This window comes from Rhipicephalus microplus, chromosome 8 (assembly GCF_043290135.1).
Source record: "Rhipicephalus microplus isolate Deutch F79 chromosome 8, USDA_Rmic, whole genome shotgun sequence".
Classification (NCBI taxonomy): Eukaryota; Metazoa; Arthropoda; class Arachnida; order Ixodida; family Ixodidae; genus Rhipicephalus; species Rhipicephalus microplus.
The window spans coordinates 26,048,908-26,071,859 of record NC_134707.1 but is presented as its reverse complement, the minus strand read 5'-3'; the positions used below and the strand labels follow the sequence as shown (position 1 = coordinate 26,071,859).

General features: G+C 45.0%; 1 protein-coding gene across 4 annotated transcripts in view; it reads right to left on the bottom strand.

Moving 5' to 3' along the window:
* Nucleotides 1-22,952, bottom strand: part of Ehbp1 (Eps15 homology domain containing protein-binding protein 1) — a 73,770-nt gene that overhangs the window by 5,572 nt on the left and 45,246 nt on the right. For all 4 annotated transcript variants that reach the window (XM_075871347.1, XM_075871349.1, XM_075871348.1 and 1 more), the window contains 3 exons: nt 22,309-22,355; nt 20,091-20,220; nt 18,824-18,920 (listed from right to left, as the gene is read on the bottom strand). In XM_075871347.1, the coding sequence (XP_075727462.1) occupies nt 18,824-18,920; nt 20,091-20,220; nt 22,309-22,355 (274 nt within the window). The remainder of the gene's footprint in view (nt 1-18,823; nt 18,921-20,090; nt 20,221-22,308; nt 22,356-22,952) is intronic.

Below are 22,952 nucleotides of genomic sequence, written 5' to 3'. Positions count from 1 at the left end.
GGAAGTATCGACTTCTTCGAACGAGCAACTTTAGACGTAACTATCCAAACCACCGCATCGCGTGGACAGCTTTGGACTGAGCTATAACGACCGTCTCGCGTTCCTCAAAAAGGGGACATCTCTCCACCACACGGAATGCATTCGTACATTCTTTTCACGCACCGCCGTGTTCCTCGAAGCTTTCGGTACGTTCGTTTTTTTTCGTTCACATTTCGATTCTTGCTTCTTCGAAGGTCGTCTCGCGTGGATGCCGTCTATGCCGTGGACGCGGCGACGACTCCGCTGCTATATAGACCCACAACACTGGTCTCTCTCGTCTATATACGTACCCGCACCGTTCGCGCGAACGGCCTCCTCAATAATGTACCTGTCCAAACCGCGACACTTCGTTGATGTATGGTGCCACCCGTCTTCGGACTGGGTAATTGAAAATATAAAAGGTCGACAAAAGAAAGAGAAATAGCGAGAAATGAACGATTGATAAAAAAAGGAATGACGAAGAGAGAGAGAGAGAGAGGAAGATGAAAAGAAAGAGAAACGGGAGCCCCTCGACGCGGCTATAAAAGGCCGGAGCCGGCGTGCCAAACCTGATGACGCGTGCCGCGCAGCGGTCACTATAAATTAAACACGGAACGAAGATGCCGAACCTCTCATCTTTCTAGTTCAATTTATCACCCACAGTGCAACAGCGCTCTTATGTCATTTCAATGTTCTGCGTCGATTGATAGACATTAAAAAATTAAGAAAAAAAAATGGTCACACGGTGGGTTATTTGTCGAATGCGACTCCAAGGCGAAAGCTACATTATTCTATTTTCGTGCTCCGTGGATTTTATTTATTGATACTGCAACCGCATTCTTTCTGCACCCAGGGTAAGAGCACACATGCGACCAAGCGATTATTTCAGGTGGTCGACGTTTTGCGTGACGTCACGACAACGTCACAAGTTTCGCCCATCTGTGACGTCAAGTGAACATATTTCGCAGCACTCGAGCTGTCGCCAACGGTCACCTTTAGTGTATGGTAAGGCATCTAAGGATCTCGCCTTAAGGAATAAAAAAAGGAGGCGGGGGTGCACATAGATGTAGAAACGTGATCACACGGTGATTGTATCTTCTTCCGTGGCAAAGTGAGAATGTAGTTGACATGGGTAGCTATATCAAGCCAAGTAAAATTTGCAGAGATGAGCCATCTCTGCAATCTAATGACCTCATCTGCGTGTCCAACACAGCTAATTATGCTGTACATATTTCGCTAGCTTAAGGCCGATGCATGAAGGTGTAGGCGAAGGTTTACAGCAGACTAATGCCTTCGCCTTACAGCTCACTTAGTCAAAGCTAATTCTTCATACGAAACAATGAACTTTCACTTTCGAGATACGAAAAACACGCTGTGAAACAGCCCCGTCACCAGGATTTTTTGTTTTGTTCCGGGAAGAGGGGGGGGGGGGTCGACATTAGTTTTTATTCTCGGCAAAAACACTTGCTTCATGTCAATTTCAGTGGGAGCCCGGGTCTCTAGGGCACCTGTACGGGCTTGCTATGAAACTAGTGACGTCATGCGCGGAGATTTTTATATCTTTAGTTATTTATTTACTTGGCAATATTTACAAAATGCCCGCGAAGGGGGCAAAAGGAGAGAGCGGTTTCTGACTTGGCTCACTTTTCGTGAGGCACCTCAGGTAAGTACAGCAAAACAGTACATAGAAATATTCAAGATTATACATACAAATTATAGACAACAAGGAGCACTACACCAAGCGGAAATATATCGGTTAAATATTCAAACCAAGCTTTTGCTTACAGATAAATTCAAATGCGTTACAGCCTATTAACATATATCGAAATACATACAATTTGTGTGTAATATGAAAAACGACAGAAAATTCAGCGGAAAATTTCGGCGGAAAGTTCTAAAATGAAGCCTTGACCTTTATTTCATATAATAATAAGAAACCTATGACGGTGACATGAACATAACAGTTTTCGAAATTCGCTTTGCCAATGTAAACCAATTAATTGTTTCGCATTAACAGCCTTCTAACAACAGCAGCTTCTCGGTTTCCCACTGACATCGACCTGCGGTATAGTTCGCAGATGTAATAAACGACCATTTCTAAACTGTAGCGCGCGGAACACAAACAACCCAGGCTCGCATAATACACGACTAGGCCACGTGTCAAAGCAACGCCTGATGGGATTAGTGCAGAACACCGCCCCCCCCCCCCCCACACACACACACCACCTTTTTTTCTTTATGTTTATTCTCTTAAATTTCAGGCCCGTCATGCCTTCGCACGCCCGCTTCTAATCTACCGGAATGCATGGCCAGCGGGTGGCCGGCATAGCAGCAGTCCGCGACCTTGAACTCGACGGCGCGGAACACGCCACAAGCGGCGGTGACTCATCGGGAAGGGCCAGCGCTGGAGGAAAAGTCCCACATGCACGCAAGGTGCGGTCACAGAAAAGCCTAAAAGAGGAGTGTGGCAGCTTGGGCTAGTTGATATGGCGATAGTTATAGCGCGAGAACAAAACGACGACACAGAGACAAGAGGGACACGAAAGACAAGAAGGACACGAAAGACAAGGACACGAAGGACACGAAAGCGCTCGTGTCTTTCGTGTCCTTGTCTCTGTGTCGTCGTTTTGTTCTCGCGCTATGACTATCGTCTTGTCTAAAAGAGGAGGTTGGAAATCGCCTACGGCGAAATTCTCAGGTGAATCTGCCGAGATGTGGCTGTAGGGCTAAAACTCCTTCGTTCAGGCACTTCTATGATTCGATCACCTCGAGGGACGAGAGAAAGATATAAATGAAGGAATGACAGGGAGGTCTACCAGAAGTGAAACGTTCGGTTTGCTACCCTATATTAAAAGGACGCGGAAATAAAGGCAGAAAAAAAAGCGGAGCGAAACCCCCTCTCTCACCTTCAGTACGGCGCATATCATCATCTCGTTCTTTGTATTTGTTCTTGGCACTGCCCTTCCACAACAGTGTGTACCCCTCTCCCCCTCTAGAGAAAGAAAGCAAGGAATGGTGAAGAGCAAGAGTACTAGTATGAGTGTCAGCAGGATTTTGTGGTGTGTGTGTGTGTGTGTGTGTGTGTGTGTGTGTGTGTGTGTGTGTGTGTGAAAAAGGGGTGGGGGGAGGTGTGGGTGGTGCTGCAAGCCCGTGTTGAATAGCGGTTGAGAAGGGGAGTCATGGTGAGGCTTGGGCGGGGCTGGTACCACGGGAAGGGGGGAGGGTTAGTGACCTTTTTGCAAACACTCCCCCCCCCCCCCCCACTTTGCCGAGGCACACGAGTATTAGGTGATTGATCACTAGTGGTACGACACGAGAGGCCTAAAACTGTAGTGCTTTTCCGTCCTTCAACAACGTAGTGATTACGACACGCCGTAGTGGAGGGCTCCGAAAGTTGTTACCCCCGGGGGCTTCTTTAACGCGCACCTAAATCCAAGTGTACGGACCTTTATCATTTCGGCCCCGTCAAAAAACGCAGCCGTCGCGGCGCGGGATTCGTCAATCCCGCGTCCTTCCGGTCAGCAGTCGGAACAACATAACTACTGAACCACTACGGCGGGCACTTCCTTAAAACAGGGTGGCCACTAAAAGTGACTTGCTCCCTTGCAATCTCCCACTGTAATTCTGGAATCGGTCTTGTGTACAGTGCCATTACGGCCGGAAGACGAACGCACGAAAGCGACGACGCGGTCTGGCGACGACCAATCTACATACTTTGGCTGTGCCCCACATCGGTATCTGCGCATTATACTAGTTTCCTTTGGTTTTTCCGGTTCGTTAGCGCAACAATATCTCGTACTCGAACATGTCCCTTCTTACTATACCCTTCGTCCTCAATTTCCGCGGTCGATAACACGTTGGTAGACCACACGATGCTCACGCGCTGTCACCTTCCTGTATGCCTGTGGTGTCGGTGCTATCACTTCAAGGCACGAATGCATTAGTGGGGTTTTCGGCGCTCGATCCTCCGCATGCAATTATTTACGCCAGTGTCTAGCTTGATATATTTCATTTACTTGTTGAATCCTGTAGGTACATGACGCGTGAATGCGTACCGTGGGGGGGGGGGGGGGGGGGCACGTACACGTGTAATAAACTGCAAGAATATTACTGTTCTCGTTGCTTGAACAACGCGGTACTGATACAGCGTTTATGTGACGTCGCGTTTGAAGCTTCTTAACGCATAGGCGCCACAACATGGCAGCTACAAAAACGACGACGCCTTAAGTTCCCTGCTTAGGCTAAACGTCGTAGTGACGAGACCGAAAACGTTATCGGCCCGTGTACGAGACGCGCTGAATGACGTCTACGTGGTCCACCGTGTTGGTTCTACATCGTGGCGGCTGCACGAAGTGACGTCAGTGCGAATCACCTATCTTCTCGCACGTGAACAGCCGGTCTGACGTGGTCAGCCCGACTACTATAGGCCGCCCATGCTCCTAACACCATGTCAAAGCCGGAAACTGCCTCAAGGTGTCGATCATTCCGCAGAGTTAAAACCAGCTGCTCGCAACCCTCGACCCAGACGTGGCCGCGACTGTGCACTATAGAACCTTTTAAGCGAAGGCTAGCTGGGCACCGCAGTAATACCCTCTGGGCTGTTGTTTACATGCGCGACCCCCGAAAAAAAAAATGCTCTTCCGATGCAATGACGTCAGCTCTCGTGCTCCCGAAAAGGGGGGGAATTCCCCTCTCAGTTAAAAAGGTCTATATAATAAAACAGCAGTACTCAGAAATCTTGCCGTTTCAACACATGCCCAAGATATTCACTTCTGTTATACGGCTACAGCCGAAGTTCCACAAAAACGTGACTAAATGCATGAACAGCAGCAGCCCCGAAATTTTCCAGCAACACTGGGCTGAGCAGCCACTGTGCCCGAAAACAGATAAACCACTATAATGACGCGGCGCTGGTGCGAATGAAACGCGCGGACGTGAGATAAGCGTTTAATATAGATATGAATATTTTGCACGATCCAGGTGCTATGTATGTGCAGGAATATACACGTGGCTGCTTTTGTATATACGTACAAAATTAATGGTGCTGTACGACAAATTCGTTTTGCAACTCAGCCAAGGAAGGCATGGATAACATTTTCGTCATTACCTAAAATGTAGTATTTAGGACGTGAATTGGTTCTTTTCTTTGTTAGGTACAACCCAACTAATCCATCAAACAGTCCTTGCTTTACTATTTGACAGAATGTATGTTCCGCTGCCTGCAGCTGTTGCCATATCTTGAAAAAAGAATTGAGTTCCTCGAAAAAAAAAATCAACTTACGAAACAAACGAAGCATTTAGATAGGTATGCGCTAAAGGCTTCAAAACGACTTCGTTTAACTCTCTCTCTCACGCACAGAAATATCAATAACAAAGCGACCGGCAATATCAAGTTTTTTTTTTTTTTTCAATCTCCTCGTCCTTCTTCATTGGCACCCCGGCGGTGGCATTTTCAATTCGAACAAGCTACAGCGTGCATCGCCTTCCCGACTCGTCGTATCTGCACAGCGGCCGGTTTTTAAACGCGCGACGGCCCGATCATCGATCATAATCAGGGGCCACCCCCCATCCAAATTCGCTTCTCGAGCGTCAAAAGCGCGAGCGTCCCCTGGCGGGCGGCTTGTGCGCATCCCTCGGCAAGACGGGTCATTAGTCCCGGTGTGAAAAACAAAATAGACGCGCCACCCTCTCGCTCTCCGCAACCTCTAGTCTTTCGGTCGAATTCACACAGCTGTGAAGCCGTCAGAGCAACAGCCGTGCGAGGTGTCCACCGCCACGTGGCGCGGCGGTCGACGAGACATTTAAAAAAGGGGTGCAGCGGGACGCAGGTTGCAGCCCGCTGCGGTACAAGAGCATGAAAATGGAGGGTGGAAAGTACTCGAAGCAAAGGGCAGTTCAGTGCATTGAAGGTTGTACTGGATAGCTACAGGTGCCTCGCTCGTCTCGTCCTCGTAGATAAGTAGAGGGAGAGGTCATCAAAAAGGCAAGGAGAGAAAAAAGCAAGTTACAGTTCAATGCAACCAAGGCTTTACTGATCATGTGTCTCCTTCCTTGTTCTTACAGTCATGCATACAAAATAGATAGATAGATAGATAGATGAATTTATACTTTCTGAGAAAAGATCGAGATTGACAGAAAAGAAGTGAAACATATAGCAGTTCCATGTATGAAAGACTGCAGTGACTATGCACATATAAGGACAGACAGAGAGACCCACGAATAGCGAGCTGGATACCTCATTATACCGACAAACAAAGAGATGTAGGATGGATGGATTCTACACACACCCCCTTTGAAAGATGATAGAGGGTACAACTGCCAATCCCACTAAGATTATATTTATTGCGATAGCAATTGTATGGACAGTATATATATATATATATATATATATATATATATATATATATATATATATATATATATATATATATATATATATATATATATATATATATATATATATATATATGAACATCGCCTTTCCGGCCGGGCTCATCTACGCGCGTGCTTATCTCTCCAGCGAACCGTGTGTGTGTGTGTGTGGGGGGGGGGGGGGGGGTGCCTTAGGTAGCCGCGCTAACGCGGCAACGATCAGCGCGCGCCTTGTGCCCCCCCAGCAGTCGGGAGCTTCTACGGGCTGTACTCTCAACACACACACACACACACAAACGGTGCTGAAAGTCTACCTGGAGCGGCCGTGTTCTTTTACACTAGCCTTTTTGTATAGTTACATGAGATCGGATTTAAATGAGTTGGCTGGCAGCATCACTTCGTATATCAACGCCGTCACTACGCACGGGCCTTGTTGTTGTCATCCACTGCGGCCGCGCGCGCCGCAGAAAAGTTGGGCTACTTAGCGAGCGCATATTCACTACATTTAATATTGCTAAAACACATGCTAGCCTTTCTTCGGAAAACAATCGAATATGTTGCTATTACATTCATTGCTTCACCCTCTTGGGAAAACTGTGACTTTTAAATTTTTTTACTTGGCATCGCAGAACCATAGGAGCAAGATAAAACATTTGTTGCATAAAACAGTGAAAAAATATTTTTGTGTTAGCAAAAACTGGGCAGCTCTTTCAATCTAAAAACCACTAGGCCATAAATTATATTAGAGCACTGTGTTTCAACTGAGCGGTGCTGAATGTGCTTAGATGCCACAAGCAGTCTTTTGTCATCTCAACGCTCCACATTGGCAAGCATTTACTTGCTTTGTTACTGTATACAAATACCCAAGAAACAGTAGACAACGTTAACAGCCTCTTTACTTAGATACCTCAGAAAAAAGTTGTATGTATGTCTGGAAACTCGAAGAAAAAAAGGACAACCAATCTGCAGTTCTATTTACATTTCGCGCTACATTTTTTTACATCTAGAACTACAAACTTCTTGTACTGCTAAGCTGTGTGCAACCAATCACGTTGCAGTTGGCATACACAGAGTTGGCCTACACGCAATGTTCTCAATGGTAATCAGTGGTGTTAACTGACCACATCGAAGGTAGACTTTGTTACCGTTATATAGTTCTATGAGTGAACTTCCGTTGACTCGCTTACAATGTACGGTATGGTATGAAGAAGACTATGTGACCAATAAAATTTTGTTTATTATTTTGGTGAGTCAAATGTAATAAAGGTATGAAAAAAGAAAACATTAGAACTAACGATGTATTCACTTGACAGCCTTAGCTTCACTTCATGTGTTTGCCCTGTACCGAATGCACACATGCATGACTTCTATATGTTCAAGACTTTCAAAAAAATTGACAATGAGATGTTTATCTCCTAGACAACATAAAAATTGACTGTATAACCAGTTTATCAAGCAGAATTATGTAACATAGATCTGTTCCTCACAATAAGAAAAAGCAAAATGAAGGAAATTTAGCATTTAAAGAGTGAGCACCTATTGCCTGTTGTCACACTACACTCAGTCATTACTTCATTGCTGTCCCCAAAAAACTACAACATGCCATCCTCAGAAGGACCCTTAGCATAAATTGCTATTTAACATTTATTGATGTGAGCATTTTATCCACTTGAGGCGCAACATTCCTGTATGTGGATGTTACTTGCTTTTGCTAGTTCTTTGGACGAGTGGCCAGGAAAGACAACATTAAGACATGCGGACATGCTTCCTGTTGCAGTCCGAGAAGGAATGTGATGAGGACTATTCTTATGTACCATATGTGATGCTGGCAGACAGAAGAATCGCCATGACCACAACACCACAATGGCTATGACCAGAAAGATTGCTGCTATGACCACAAATGGAAACTGCTAAAACTTATTTGACCACATCCCGTAGATGGGTATTCATGATGTTATTTATTAACATAGCTACGACCGAAGCCCATACGTACAGCATTGCGAGTATGTTGAGAAAGGTGTTGGTTCGGCACCGGTTAACGACAGGCTGTCGACCAAACTCATTTCTATTTACCGTTACATCCTTATGTTCCACTTATGCCTCTGTTAAAAGGACACTAAGGGCAACAAATACTATCTTACACCAGAAAGAAAGAACAATGCTTGAAGATGTCTAAAATGTCACATCATTCTCAGTAGTGCTCTTGAAAAATTCATAAATCAGTGTAAATGCAGGATATTATTTGTGCCTCCACTGGGACATTCTAGAACCCTAGCCCTATGACGTAGTAGGGCTTCAGTATACCTAATCACAAGTATTCAAACTTGCCATTACAAAAAGAATGTGTGGTTATGTTAAGAGGATGGAATAAAACCAACTCAGCATTTCAGCCTGATTAATGCAGCTCTTGAGAATGACCAGTGATGGGACGGCACAGATGGCTTTTCAAGCAGTTTTCGGAGGGAAAAATAAAGCGTGTTGGGGCAGGAAAACTGACGCTGAATTCCAATGGCGAAGCCTGAGCAAGTTTTTCTGTTCCTTTTTCAAGAAGTGTGTTCCAATGGCAGAGTGAGGGCAGGAGTCAAGTGTTTAGTTAGAGTCGCAGTGGATTGAGAGCGGGTGCGACTCCGAGGAACAGGAAAAAGTTGCTCCATCGAAATCGGCAAAATGGACCAGAACTCGGCGTGTGTGAGGGCAATGGGACTGGTGTATGACCGCAGCGCGAGTGACCCCTAATACGTTCGCTCGCTTGAGGGTGCTGCCGCTATCGCGCGTTTTGGCAGTAATGGTAGACGGCACGGCCGACTGGGCAAATTAGCTTATCTCAGGGCGTGAAATTCAACGAAATTTGACAGTGGAATCAGCAGGATGGAATACTACATACAACTTGCTCCCCATGCTTGCTCCGGCAGCTCTGATTGTATTCCAATCGCCATTTTGGAGGCGTTGCTCTATGCCAGAGTCGAGTGCTCACTTGCGGAGTTTATCGGCTGCTCTAAATCTGCCATTGGAATGCAACACGAGCTCTGGAGAAGCTGGTGAAACAAAACACAAGCTGAAAGAAAATTCCAAGGAGTAGAACCAAAGCTACCTAAGCAAGTGTTTAGCATACAGAGCAAGTTTCGTTGGCATGACATTCATGGTGCATGATCAAATCGACACCGTTAAAGATGCTGTCTTCAAAGAGGCGCGTGTTTTCCGTAGCCATAAAAACAACCCGTCCAGGCCAATTCTGAACGTCCCTGGTGCCATTGGTGCAGCTTATTTGCATGGAGTGTGGGGAAGCATGTGCGCCCAGCCACCCTTTCTCTTGTACGGCAGCGCGACAGCCTAGTTTCAAAGACATTACTGTCCTTTCGAGACACGAGTCGATAACAGTTTCTTGCGAAGGAATGGAACATCCCTGCAACGAGTGCTCCCGATTCCCCTTTCCTGGTGCACGGAACGGGTTTCCACTCCCTCAGCGAGGGAACGTATTCTTGGCAGAGAAGGAGAAACCGGGACGGTGAAGAAAACTAGCGTGCCAACGACCAGACGCTCTCTCTGACAACGGCGACGAAAAAAGAAGGATGAACGCAGAACCCCCTGCGAGCCAAAGACGACAATGATTGAGATGTAAGCATCAACACTTTTGTTATCTGAAGTCTCTATGCGACATTTACGCGCTATTGCTAACGCATAGCAATAAAGTGTTGTTTGTTGACCTAGCCTGTTGCCTTATTCGCCCGAACCCGTATAGCTGTGATGATTCAAACTATGGATAGGGGACGTTATTCGTGCACGGTATGACTGTGTGCAGCTGGAACATTAGCTAAGCTTCTGCATCAGCCGTACATAACGGACCCCGTACAATAGTCAGCAGCTAGCTGGCAAGCCGAGAACGCGGGACTATATAACGTAAAAGCCGTGCATTTTAGTACAATGTTAGGTACACTTTTCTTGTTTCATGTTTATACAGGACCGTTATATTCGATATCACAGATGAATCAAAATCATAGTTGTGAACACAGTAAAGTTCTGCTAAAACTGGCTAGAAAATAAATTTGTAGATGCCGATTTCTATGTTTTGGAGCAGAGTAGTGCAATTTGAGTATATATTGTGGTTTTGGCCCAAATCGGCATAAAAAGTTCAATATGTGACACTTTGGCCAAAATCTGCACTTCTAATTAACACGTCTAGTTTACACAAAGCTGTGCCCCGCTAAGACACCTCAGCACGCTGTGCTGGCTGTTGGGCACTGCGGGCATAGGGTATGCCATGTTAGAAGTCCCGTCTCAGAGATGGGTCATTTGAATGGCACTAGCAAAGTGCAAACCACTGACACCCGAGTTTCTTTCAAACTAAGCATTTTGTTGGAGCGAAACAAATGCTATGAGGTATCTGGATCATTATTTCAATAAACTACTTCGACTTGGATGTTTGCCATTTGTGCTACTTTAACTTTCGTTACATCTTTCGGGGTCTATTACTCTGTTGACTTAACGTGACCATGACAAAGAGATACCTGTGATAGAAAGTTTGTATCTCCCTTTAATATACAGCACGACTGATGTTTTTTTTCAGCTTGCTTGTTAAAAAAAAGTCTTAGGTGCACACAGGCAAACTAGCATCGCGGACCATTTGTAATGTAACTGCTTATAGTGCAGGACTGGTTATGAAGAGGTCTTTTTCGACTCCAGTTTACCTTCGAATAACGCTTAATCTGCAGTCCCCCAAGATGAAAGACACGTTATAATGTGGTTGCCAGTGGAAAATCATTGTGACAAATGCGGCAGCGAATGCGCTTCTGAAAGAAGCTGCGTTGGGGAGCAAGCGACGAGGTCGTTACGAAGGAGGAGGGGACGCGGAGAGAATGAACGACGGGCGTAGGGAAGAAAGAGAAAAGGAAAAAAAATAAAGAAAGATCACAGCTCGCTGCATGGGCTAGCCGAGTGAGGGAGGAGGGCGGTTGTCTAGACGAAGGGTAGGCCTTTGCACCGGCGCCGACCACGCGTAGCTCGATATGGCACACGTGATCCCGTCCTCACCAACTTAGAATTTCACTATGGTCCTTGTTCCTTATCGGGAAATGCACTGTCATTATTAAGCTTGTTACAGATATTGCATTTGCTACCTCGTCCGTAAATTTAAAAGTTGTTTGGCTTCATGACGCCACTTTCGCTTTTGCTGCCAGTGTGCAGTCTTACATAAGCTTGGCAAGTTTTCGTCGTTGATCTCCCAGCCGGGAATGCAAACTTTGTATCATGTACGCTGTTTAGCGCAGTGTTTGAGTGCGAACTTTTCAACGCTCGATTTTGAGTATGGCGGCCTTTGACAAAATGTTGTTTTGGTTATAGCGCGGTACCACTTATCGTGCGGATATTCTCGACTTAAGTTATAAGCGGTCCATATTTACTATGCCAATTCGTGAAACCTCTGTGTAGGCTAGAAGTGCCACCTAGCTTGGACATAGTGATTGACGACTATGGCCTCTGGTTATTGTGCAATACCGCTTATCGTGCAGATATTCGCGACTCTCGTGAATTACGTTCTAAGCAGTCTATATTTACCTTGCAATCGGTGAAACTTCTGTGCTTGCTACCAGCGCCACCTAGCTGGTACACAGTGATTGATGACTACTGCCTCTGATTATTGCTACTCTCTAGTGGCGTAGCACATTAAGTGCAAGCCTGGAGTTTATGCACTAAATAGCACGAAATGTCATTCGACTGCTTTCAGGGATATAGGTCATAATCCATTCTCTTTGCAAAGCCTGACATGTGTTGCCACCGGGAAAAAGCAAGTGTCAGAAAATAAGGAACCATGGCAGGTGATTTCACCAGTTGAGAGCTTAAACATTGAAATCATCGTGAAATAGACAAGAACATCTCCATATGCGGCGCGACTTCTGCGATCGTTGCCTGTGTTTTCAACAGGCACTGTTAAAGTCTAAAGTCTAATGCCGACTCTCAACTTGAGTCAAGGTGACGAGCATGAAAAATGCGGCCTGTGGTAAGTTGCTTGAGCTTGTCTTTGTATTTGTGGACGGATTGTTGTAGCCTTAATATCTGGCTGCTCAGCTCTGTTTCTTTCTGCTTCCCTCTGGCACCTTAATTCGGTAGCAAGCACAGTAGAGGCCAAATGACTGTGTGGTGGCCATGTGCTATCATTCAACTTCGGGGCGTAATGTTAGCACTGTACACAGCAGCGATCCCGAGGCAGCGTTGCTACAGATAGACGAAGTTGTTGACTGTTTGGATGCAGCGCACTCCTGTTTAGTGATTCCAATTGCCATGTTGCCTAACGAGACGGGTAGACTTCACCCGCCACTACTCATAATCGATAAAATACTCAGGTTGTAAATATCATAAATGTTTATGACGTAATGAAAGGTGCCATAACTTGACGGCATCACATAACATCTTCGCTTGGTTGAAATGGGCTGATCATGAGGACAGTGCATAACCAGCCGAGAGGCAGAAAGCTGGCTTTGTCTCCAATTCCTGAAGAAGTAAGAAAACCATGTTGGACGCAGATATACCCCGGGGGGAAGTAGGAAACATTTAGTCTATTGAATCGGAAAAAAACGAAGATAGTTTTCGCCTTTCAGTCGTATCCAATTCACATGGAAGTCTTAGTGAAGTTCGTCGAAAAAACTTGAAGTTATTATCTCCAGATTTTGGTGCTGTGTTCCCCCATTAAATTTTTATTCACAAAGAGCTGGTCTGACACTCTCCCCTCTTTGTCCATTCTTCGAAGAATCAGAAACTATTGAACATTATTTTGTTTCATGTCGTAACTGCGAGTAATAAAGAAAAGACTTCTAGCTATTCTATTTTCGAAGCAAGGTTTAAGCTTAACTACAGAAACTGTTCTAAATTTTGGTGCCTCAGTTTTGGAAAATCGCCACAGAGACGTATTTGATGCAGTGTGCAATTTCATTTCAGACAGTAAGCGTTTTTCAACATAAGGCTCCCTTTAACAAATACTAAAAAAAAAAGTCGGGAAGTAATTTTCGAAATGTCAATAAATATGAGACATACATACTAAATTAATCAGGTTTGGCACAGTTAGCTGTCTGATCGTCTCCCAAAATCAAGGTATAGTTATTATATTAGTGATTTTTTTTCACTCTCTGAATCTGTTTTTTTTTCTTCCATATACATCCTTTTCTTTTCTTTTTTTGTAAGCTACATTGCTGTTACTGTCTATAGGATACTATTTGTTTTTTTGGCCGATCCCGCAGAGCGGGCAGTGTCATGGATTCCAGGCTACAAACCAACAAGTCGTCTCAGGTGAATCCATAAGAGGACCGGTGAGTTCTTTTTTTGTAACTAATGAGAAATGAAAAACAAAAAGACCTTTTTTTCGTCAGATATGCAGAGTGGTACACAGTAGTGTTATATACTGAGGCATGCAAATAATGGGGTTTCGATAGCTTGAAAAATAAAATAAAATGCGAATGTTATAAAACTCAAACGCATATGTCAAACCAGTAGCACGGCCTGACAGAGCCTGGTAAAAACAGCGCGCCGCTATGTTCGTGCTACTTTTTATCCTCCCTGCATCTGTGAAGCGGTCAAAAAGCACAACTGCAAATTAACTAGCATGAAAACAAATTTGCGAGCTTCCTAAGACGTGCGGCCGTTCAGCACCAGCATCCCGTAGTTTACTCGCGTAGCGACGCCATGTGGCAGCGGCAGGCGGAGGAGGAACACCCGCTCGACGGCCTGAAGAGTGTGTTCGCGAGGGCACTGAAAAAAATAGAGGCGGCGCTGGTGCGGATATTCGGGACTCTTGCGACTTGCGTTGTAAGCAGTCTATACTGACCTTGCAATTGGTGAAATTTCCGTGTTTGCTGCCAGCGCCACCTTGCTTGTACACAGTGAATGATGACAACTTCCTCTGGTTACTGTGCGGTACCGCTTACCGTGCAGATATTCCCGACTTACGCTATAAGCAGTCTATACTTACCTTGTTATTGGTGAAACTTCTTTGCTACTAGCGCCACCTAGCTTGTACACAGTGATTGATGACTACTGCCTCTGGTTATTGTGCGGTACCGTTCACCGTGCGAATATTCGCGAGTTACGCAATAAGGAGTCTATACTTACTTTGCAATTGGTGAAACTTCTGTGCTTGCTACCAGCACCGCCTAGCTTGTACCCAGCGATTGATGACTACTGTCTCTCGTTATTGTGCAGTTCCGCTTATCGTGCAGATATTCGCAACTCCCGCGACTTTAGCTATAAGCAGTGTATACTTGCAATTGGTAAAACAAGTCGACTCAGGTGAATCCATAAGAGGACGTGTGCTACTAGCGCCACCTCGCTTGTACAGTGAATGATGACTACTGCCTCTGGTTATTCTGCGGTATCGCTTATCGTTCGAATATTCCCGACTTACATTATAAGCAGTCTATACTTACCTTGCAATTGGTGAGACTTCTGTGTTTGCTACTAGTGCCCCCTAGCTTGTACACAGTGATTGATGACTAATGCCTCTAGTTACTGTGTGGTACTGCTTATCATGCGAATATTTGCGACTCCCGCGACTTACGTTAGAAGCAGTCTATATTTACTATGCAATTGGTGAAAACTTTGAGTTTGCTACAAACGCCACCTAGCTTGTACACAGTGAATGATGACTACTGCCTCTGATATTATCATGCAGCTTCGTACCACGTTTTTTCCCTCTTTCCTGTTCTGCACTTTTTTGTGTAATTTGTCACATCATGATCAAGCAGTTTCAGGCAGGATGACATGAACAAATGCTTGTGACGAGCATAATTACTCACAGTTCAAATGACAGCTTAGCGCGGATCCCTGAGGGCCGTACAATGACACGAAAATCGTCAAAGAAGAAACTTCGTGTAGAAGTGTAACCTATCAAAATATCACAGCTAGGTCCAGATTTTGAAGGCATACATGATGCAATCTTTCAAGCTTGCATGGTCAAGTGCAAACATCTACAGTAAGCTGCTGCCAAAAAATGTGCAGTCTCCACTAATAATTTTTTCACGCAATTGTGGGCCTATTGTTAATTGTGGAAATTTCATGGCAACACAGGCTTGTTATCGCAGTGGCCTTAACTTCTCCGCTACCGCGAGAAAAGGGGCCGGTTTTACTAAGTGTGAAAAATAATTTTTTAGGGCTAGATACTAACGCCTTATTTACATTGTTTGGTACCAAAATGTAGCTAAAAGAAAGCTCTGTCCAATAACATAATTGTTGTACATATATTTATTACACATAATAATGAAAAACATTTTATATTGAAAAGTTTGTTTAACACTTTGAAAAGGAGGATAACTTAGAGAATAATGAGATTAAAAAAATTGAATATATACAATTTGTAGCTCCTTATCTTGCAAAAAGGTTGTTCAAGTTTCAAAAGTTATTGCGAAAAGCTGTTCTTCCCATAGAAAAGAAAGTTAGTGAGGGTACGTCTCGTGCCATTCTCGAAAGCAGTCGCTCGTCGGGATGAAACAAAGATAGACCCCGCATCGCTGACCCAAATCTGCTGTTTTCATCTGTGTCTTTCATTTGTCGCAGCAGAGCTTGCAATTTCGGCGTTTTTTTTTTGCATCTGGGGCTTGTGTTCCAACTTTTTTGGAGGTGGAGGAGGGGGAACATGTCTTTCGTCCCTGCCCAGAATCTGTTTGGTCAGCTCAATTATAAATGCGAGCTGGTCAAAGCCAGTCTTTCTTGATAGCTTCTCTATTTCAGGATGATCCCTCCTATGTGTCTCAAAAAGAATAAAACTATTCACGATGGCAATGTTGATGCAGTGAAAGAACAGCGTCTTTCACCATCTCACGCACTTCAACAACACGTTGTAGGAAGCAATGAGTTGATCCGACTTGTCAACACCAAGCATGCCCTTGTTGTACTCTCCTATCAAGAGTGGCTTCCTGACGGGAATTTTGGTCCATCTGTCTGCCCTCTTCACTTTTCGCGTTGCAATGACGTGTTTGTTTGCTGTGTGTGCTGTGCTCATCAAGTTTACAACACGCTTGCCTTTCCACTGCAAGTACAGCACGTCACTGCATCGCATCCAGCGAACGTCTCCTCGAGCTGCTCTTTTCTCCCATGTGGTGTCTTTCAGTTGGGAGGGGAATCCGCGGGGATCTTTGCGCGTTGTTCCGCAAGACAGAGTTTTCCGCTCAAGTAGGTGTACAAACAGAGACGTGGATGTGTAAATGTTATCGAGGTAGATTATGTATCCTTGATCTAAGTAAGACTCGCAGAGGCGCGTTAAGACGTCATAGGCAAGTCCCTTTGAGCTGGGTGCCTCTCTCTTCCCGGTGTAAACACTGAATTGGACAGTGCAGCCTGTCCTTGAGTCTGCGAGGACCCAGAGTTCGTACCCCCATTTGACCCCCTTGTCCCGCATATACTGACGGATTCCGATCTTCCTTTAGACTTCACCGTTCTCTCGTCCACACACACGTTGCGGTACAGCTGAAAAAGCTGCGAAGAAACGTCATTGATGTGCTGCAGTAGGTTTGCTATCCTGTGCAGCTTGCCATCGCGGACGGGGTCTGTCTGCTCCGGGTCCATGACGCTGAGAAAGGCAAGGAACGCACAGAAACGGCTCTTCGGCATAATCTTCGGAGGAATGAGGCCAGAAAATAATTCTGAGGTGTTCCAATACAGATGAAGGCGTGGCAACTCAAAAATTCCCATGTAAATAAGCATTCCAATGCACTTCATCGGGACTGAAGTTCCTCCACGAGCCGTCTATTTCTGCGTACGTCTGCCTCTCTAAAATATGCATCCACGCATATTTGTTCGTGTAGTCGCAGATCATGCTTATCGCCTGCGTGGTGAAAAACAACTGCAAGAAATTGACGGCCCGGACGAAGTGCCGTGCGTTACTCCGAAGCTCGGCACCGATTTCGACCCCCGGGTTTCGTCTCGGCATAAACTGTACACGCTTGACAGATGCCGGCAAGGAATCATGTCTGTAGAACGTTGAGACCCCGAAAATGAGTAAAATTGCTGTAAGTACACGCTCCGCCACTCGTAAACACTGATTAGTCAACATAGTGTGCGCCTCGCATACAGCAGACACTCACCTGTCGGACGTTGCGGTATGACTTGACGCATCCTCGTCATCGGTGCTAAAATCTGATGAGTCAACATCTTCACCAGACTCGCTGTTGCGCTGATTACATCCTCAAAATCAACTGTTGATGCGCTAGATTCGTGAGAAACGCGTCGTCTTTTGAGAGCGTCTACGCCCGATGACGACGCCATGATTGATGCGCGCGCGCCGCAACCCGAAATTTATTGCAGCGAGAGAAAACTTCTCCGTAGCAAAAAACAAGCAAAACATCGCTGATCCCTTCGTGTGTTTCCCACTTTCTAACCTAGATGGCGTTAGGCAGCCGTAAACTGCGCGGCAGCGCGAGAATTTAAACTTGAAATGCATCGTTCCAAATTGAACGATTTGAATAGGCGTGGTAGCGAAAGAGTTAAATGGCCCTAGAACCACCTACAAAATCTTCTTTTAACATTTCTAGCAAACGCATACATCCATTTCAGAGTGTTGTTTCAGAATAGCGCTAAATGCAGCAGCACTAATGCACGCGCACGCACGCACGCACACACACACAGTTGCATGCTCCTTTTGAGGCCTTTCAGTACACTCAAACCTCAATATAACAAACCCAGATATAACTAAATATAAGTTATAAGCAAGTGAGTGAATTATAGTCTAGCAATAGATATAGTGTTCGGAATATACCTTAATAACAAATTTCCGGTTATAACAAACTTATTTTTGTGCAAGATGCAGCTTCGTTATAAGGAGGACTGAGTGTATCCCCAGCATTGCCCCACCGCGGTGGTCTAGTGGCTAAGGCACTCAACTGCTGACTCGCAGGTCCCGGGATCGAATCCCAGCTGCGGTAGCTGCATTTTCGATGGAGGGGAAAATGCTGTAGACCGGTGTGCTCAGATTTGGGTGCACATTAAAGAACCCCAGGTGGTAGAAATTTCCAAAGCCCTCCACTATGGCGTCTCTCACAATCATATGGAGGTTTTGGGATGTTGAACTCCACATATCAATCAATCAATTGTACCCGGCATCGGCCATGAGGTCACCAAAAGAACCTGGCCATGTCGGCAGCAGAAAGAGTGGTTGTCTACTAGCAGGCTTGCACACTCCATGCTTGTCTTCCTTGCATATAGAGGAGGAATGCTGAACCAGGGAGAGAGCGCATCTGAACGGTCCGCAACACAGGAAAGAGTAAAACCAGCTACAGCTGCATTCCAATTAACAAGCAAGCGTAACTCTGATATTAAGGCTCCGCTTTGAAAAATTCTCGAGACCACATCTGCTGCGGGCTTATGCACAAATGCAACAAGGAACTAAACTTCGACCTCTGGGCAGTTTAGGAACCCTTTCAGCATGGCTCACAATATAACATTTAAAGATGAGACTCACAGTAAATTAAGTTGCATTTGCCGTCGGATTAGTGCATTCTTTTCGTTGACCAGGGCAAACCACTTTTGCATACAGCGGTCCTCTTCTTCCTGGTCACCTGCACACAAAGATCAATCACATGAACTACTTTCAACAAGCATCTCGCAAGAAGCTTTTGAAGTAGCCTTGCGATATTCACAGCATGAACCCAATTGAAATGTTTCATATGGTATTTCAGTAAGTCTGTATGACTCCCGTATAATTTTAAGAAGAACAAGTGGTTTCTAAAGAATTACATTAACCTTCCATAATTTAGCACAAAAAGTATGACATTTTTAGAATGCACAGAATGGGTTTTTAAAGAAGGTAAATGCCAAAAAAAATGTTGAAGTTAGAATAGCTACATTTCTTACATTAAATTATCTACGACTGATGGGTCGGGACCCTACACATCTGATTTGTCAAGGAGGCAAATGAAGGTGGTACGCTAAACTGAAGAGTCTTGGCACGTCCTCCATTCTAGCGCCTGTAATAACATTGGCATATTGGCAGAGAACAGCTGGACACTTGTATCGACATGCTTTCGCAACTCGTCTAACTGCAATGATTGAAAGTTCCAAAGCGTTCGACCAGTAGTTCCCACAAGAAAGGTTTGAAAAACCAACATGTTTGTGATTAGATCCCGGTCGCAAGTTTGTACCACAAGCAGAGTAGCAACAAATAGCTGCGTTCTGTGCAGTAGCAACAGTAACTGTAGTGTCTGGAACAATTGCTGTGTTCATCCTGTTGAGCTCTGTATGCCCAGGTGGTGCCACCTTGCCGGCCGGTCGTGCTTAGGCCTCCGGTAAACCAGTAAAGCGCAAAACACTAAGAAGTTTGCAACTGGATTCAAGTTGTCAGCAACCGAACTTGGACTTTATCAGTTTGCAAATTACCAGTGAATCGACAATCAGCAAATGCTGAAATGTCTCTGCATGAACTAAATTTCCCTAATGTTAAGTTCAAATGACCTACAATGGCCTGTAGCAAAAGAAGTGAAACATAAGCGAAGGAGCCATCATAGTAATGGGAAAGAGTTTGAAAGTGCAAGGTGAGCAGGCTTGTTCCTGCTGCACTGTGCAGAATAATAATATTCGGTTTGAAAGTGCATGGCAGGACCGTTTAGACTTGGAATATTTTGTTAGCATAACAAAAAGAAATGTGTGAAAGAAACCATGATTCACGTGGCTCTTACATGTTGTAAATGAAAAACACGAGGGTGCTGGAAATTATGAAGGCGACTACTCACCACTCTTCATAACTTGCCGCAGGTACGGCTCGAAGCGCTCGGCCTGGGCGTCTACCCGTTGCCGCTCCCGCTCCAGAGCTTCCAACTCCAGCTCTACGTAGGTCTGCCGCCGCCGTGAAGTACTAGACAGCTGCAACGAAAAACCGGGTGATTTTTCTTCTTCGCGATGCTAGAACACTTCGGTGAAATGATAATTCGCCAGAAGGACACACACTATAACCAGAAAGAAGTTCGATTCACACTGATGGCCCCTTGTAACCTAGTCTCCTCATCTCCTGCACTTCAAGTGTTGCTGGTTGCTTATCTCTGTTGCTAGATGCACTGTGTATCTCGAATATTTATTTTTTTAAACCACTAAAGTCAGGTGCCTGCAAAGTCCTTGCTCATGATCTTCCCCTTTCTTGCAATAGGCTGAATGTGCAACAAAAAAAAAAAAAACAGAAAAGTGAGAATGTAAGCAAAGTGAAGAGAAAGTTATGTTGCATGCATAAGTGCAAAAATGAGTCTTTAGATAAATCATGTGCTCAGCTGGAGTTCTAACAAACGTCGAACTCGTGTTTGCACAAGACGTGAATAACTGGGTCTGAGATGACAACAAAACATTAACTTGTTTTCCTTTGGGGAAGTAATGAATTAACTTTTTAAAAAAGATTTGTAAGCATTGGGCACTAGTCTCAGAGATTCGTGCGAATCTTATATTATTTGAACTATTCCATTCAAACAAAGCAGGTAAAGCTGCTATATAGGGGCTACTGGGTGTGAATGCATGGCTTATTTGCATTGCCCAAAACAAGACAATGCATGCTGTGGTCATTTTGCCTAGTTTCTGGAAGCCCGAATAAGCCACCATCTATAGAAATTTTTGAAATAATTATTACCACTTTGACTTGAAACTATAAAATATTGTTTGCACAAGCTTTATGCATATATCCACACTCGAGCCTAAATATAAAGAAATATTGGTTACAACAAAGTAAATGAATACTCCTGCAATAGATATACAGTCGAACCCTGCTACAATGAAACTGACGGGGCGCGGAAAAAATTTCACGGAAGCGAAAATGTTGTTGTAGTGAAATAAAATATATATATATACATAGCTGATCTGAGCTAGCAAAACAAAGGAACGTTTACTCTCAAAATTCAAAAAATGTGTGCTGCTTCCTATTCTTTCCCTGCAATGTCACGACATTCTTCTCACTCATGCATAGCGAGGCCATGGTGAAAAGGATGCTGAAACACGCCTAAAATGCCTTTGTGAACGAACCAAACAGTTACATTAGCACGTTAACACCAGCAGCTGTCCACCGTCAAAAGTATCTGACAACGACGAGATGAAGGCAGGGTATCGTGGAGCGGCGACTTTTGGATTATTCTATGCCGTTCTTATCATTCATCACTAACCGCTAGCTCATTTTGTTGATAATGTGGACGAACAGGCGCTCTGATTAGTTACCACACTGGCCAAGCGGGAACATAATGATAAGCATTGGAATCGGAAAAAGTATCGTTCCGCGGTTGCACGCAGCAGCTGTGTGAAGGAAACCATGAACTGAGCGACTGAACTTCAGCTTCAGATCGTCAGCGGCTCAAAATAAGCCAGTGGCAAAAGCAGGGCAGTCTCATCATAGCTCTATGGTCTCATTGCCATCGCTATCGAGCAATGGCAGCGTCCATGCTTGTTAAACAGCGGCGGTATAGCGGCGGTTTCTGGTGGTGCCAACACGTATTTTAGACTTGACTCGTTGACGCATTTTCAGGCTCTGAAAATGCATAGAAATGTTAAAGGTTGGGTTCACTGCATAGCAATAAGCATCTGAGCCTGGAATGGCATTGTAAAATTTTGTTGAAGCGGGAAGATCGAAGAAAAAATGTTCGTTGTGGCGACAATATTTATGCATTGACTCCTATGGGCTGCTGACGAGGAATCGTGAATTTTTCGTTGTGGCGGAAATTTCGTTGAAGCAGCGTTCGTTGTAGCGGAGTTCGACTGTAGTGTGACACATCGTTATAACAAATTTTCAGACATAACGTACTTATTTTTGTGTAAGATGCAACTTTGTTATAGAGAAGTTTGAGTATATATATAAAGACTTCATCTCAAGAAGTTCACATGCGTATCACATTGAATGCCATACAGCATTTACACTACTAAAATAGTGCCACCTAAACTTTCCCAGCAAAGTCCACTGCTGCTGCTGCTGGTACACACACTCACCTCACTATCTCGACTCAATTCCTCAGACCGTTGAGAATCCTCAGAGCCTGGAAAAAAGCATCACCCACATAAGAGTGCAGACTGAGACCAAAACGTATCTTACCAGCAAAGCAACAAGTAGTCTTCACATGGCGAATAGCGAAGCTTGTGTGGCAATCAAAGGGCCCCTAAACCACCCAGCGGTTGAAATTTAGTTGAGGTGAGGAAGTTGTGCTCAAGTTTACAACGAAAATGTAGCCGTGGGAATTTTTGGAAGCAGTGCCGTAATAGCGGAGTTAGAGGCGTTTGGCGATGGAAACGCGACGATCGCTTCTTTCCCTCTTTCCTACGATACCCTCCTGTGAAACCACTTGGCCCCTCCTCGCTGAGTCAGCTGAGTGCGTCTCCTCATGTCACGTGGCATACGCCACCCCGGACGCGCTGTTCGAAACAGCGTCTACTTCCGGATGCCGCGATCCGCCACTCCGATGACCCAGCTCGCCGTCAACTGTATTGTGTGTGTCATCTGGGTGCACTGACTGTTGACTAACCGCTGTTGCTATCGCGCCAGCCCGTGCCCCTACGAATCGTGCCAGTATGGACCCTGTGTTGCGTTACCAACCGCAGATGTCGATTTGCAAGCGGCAACATGACCAAGAACAACA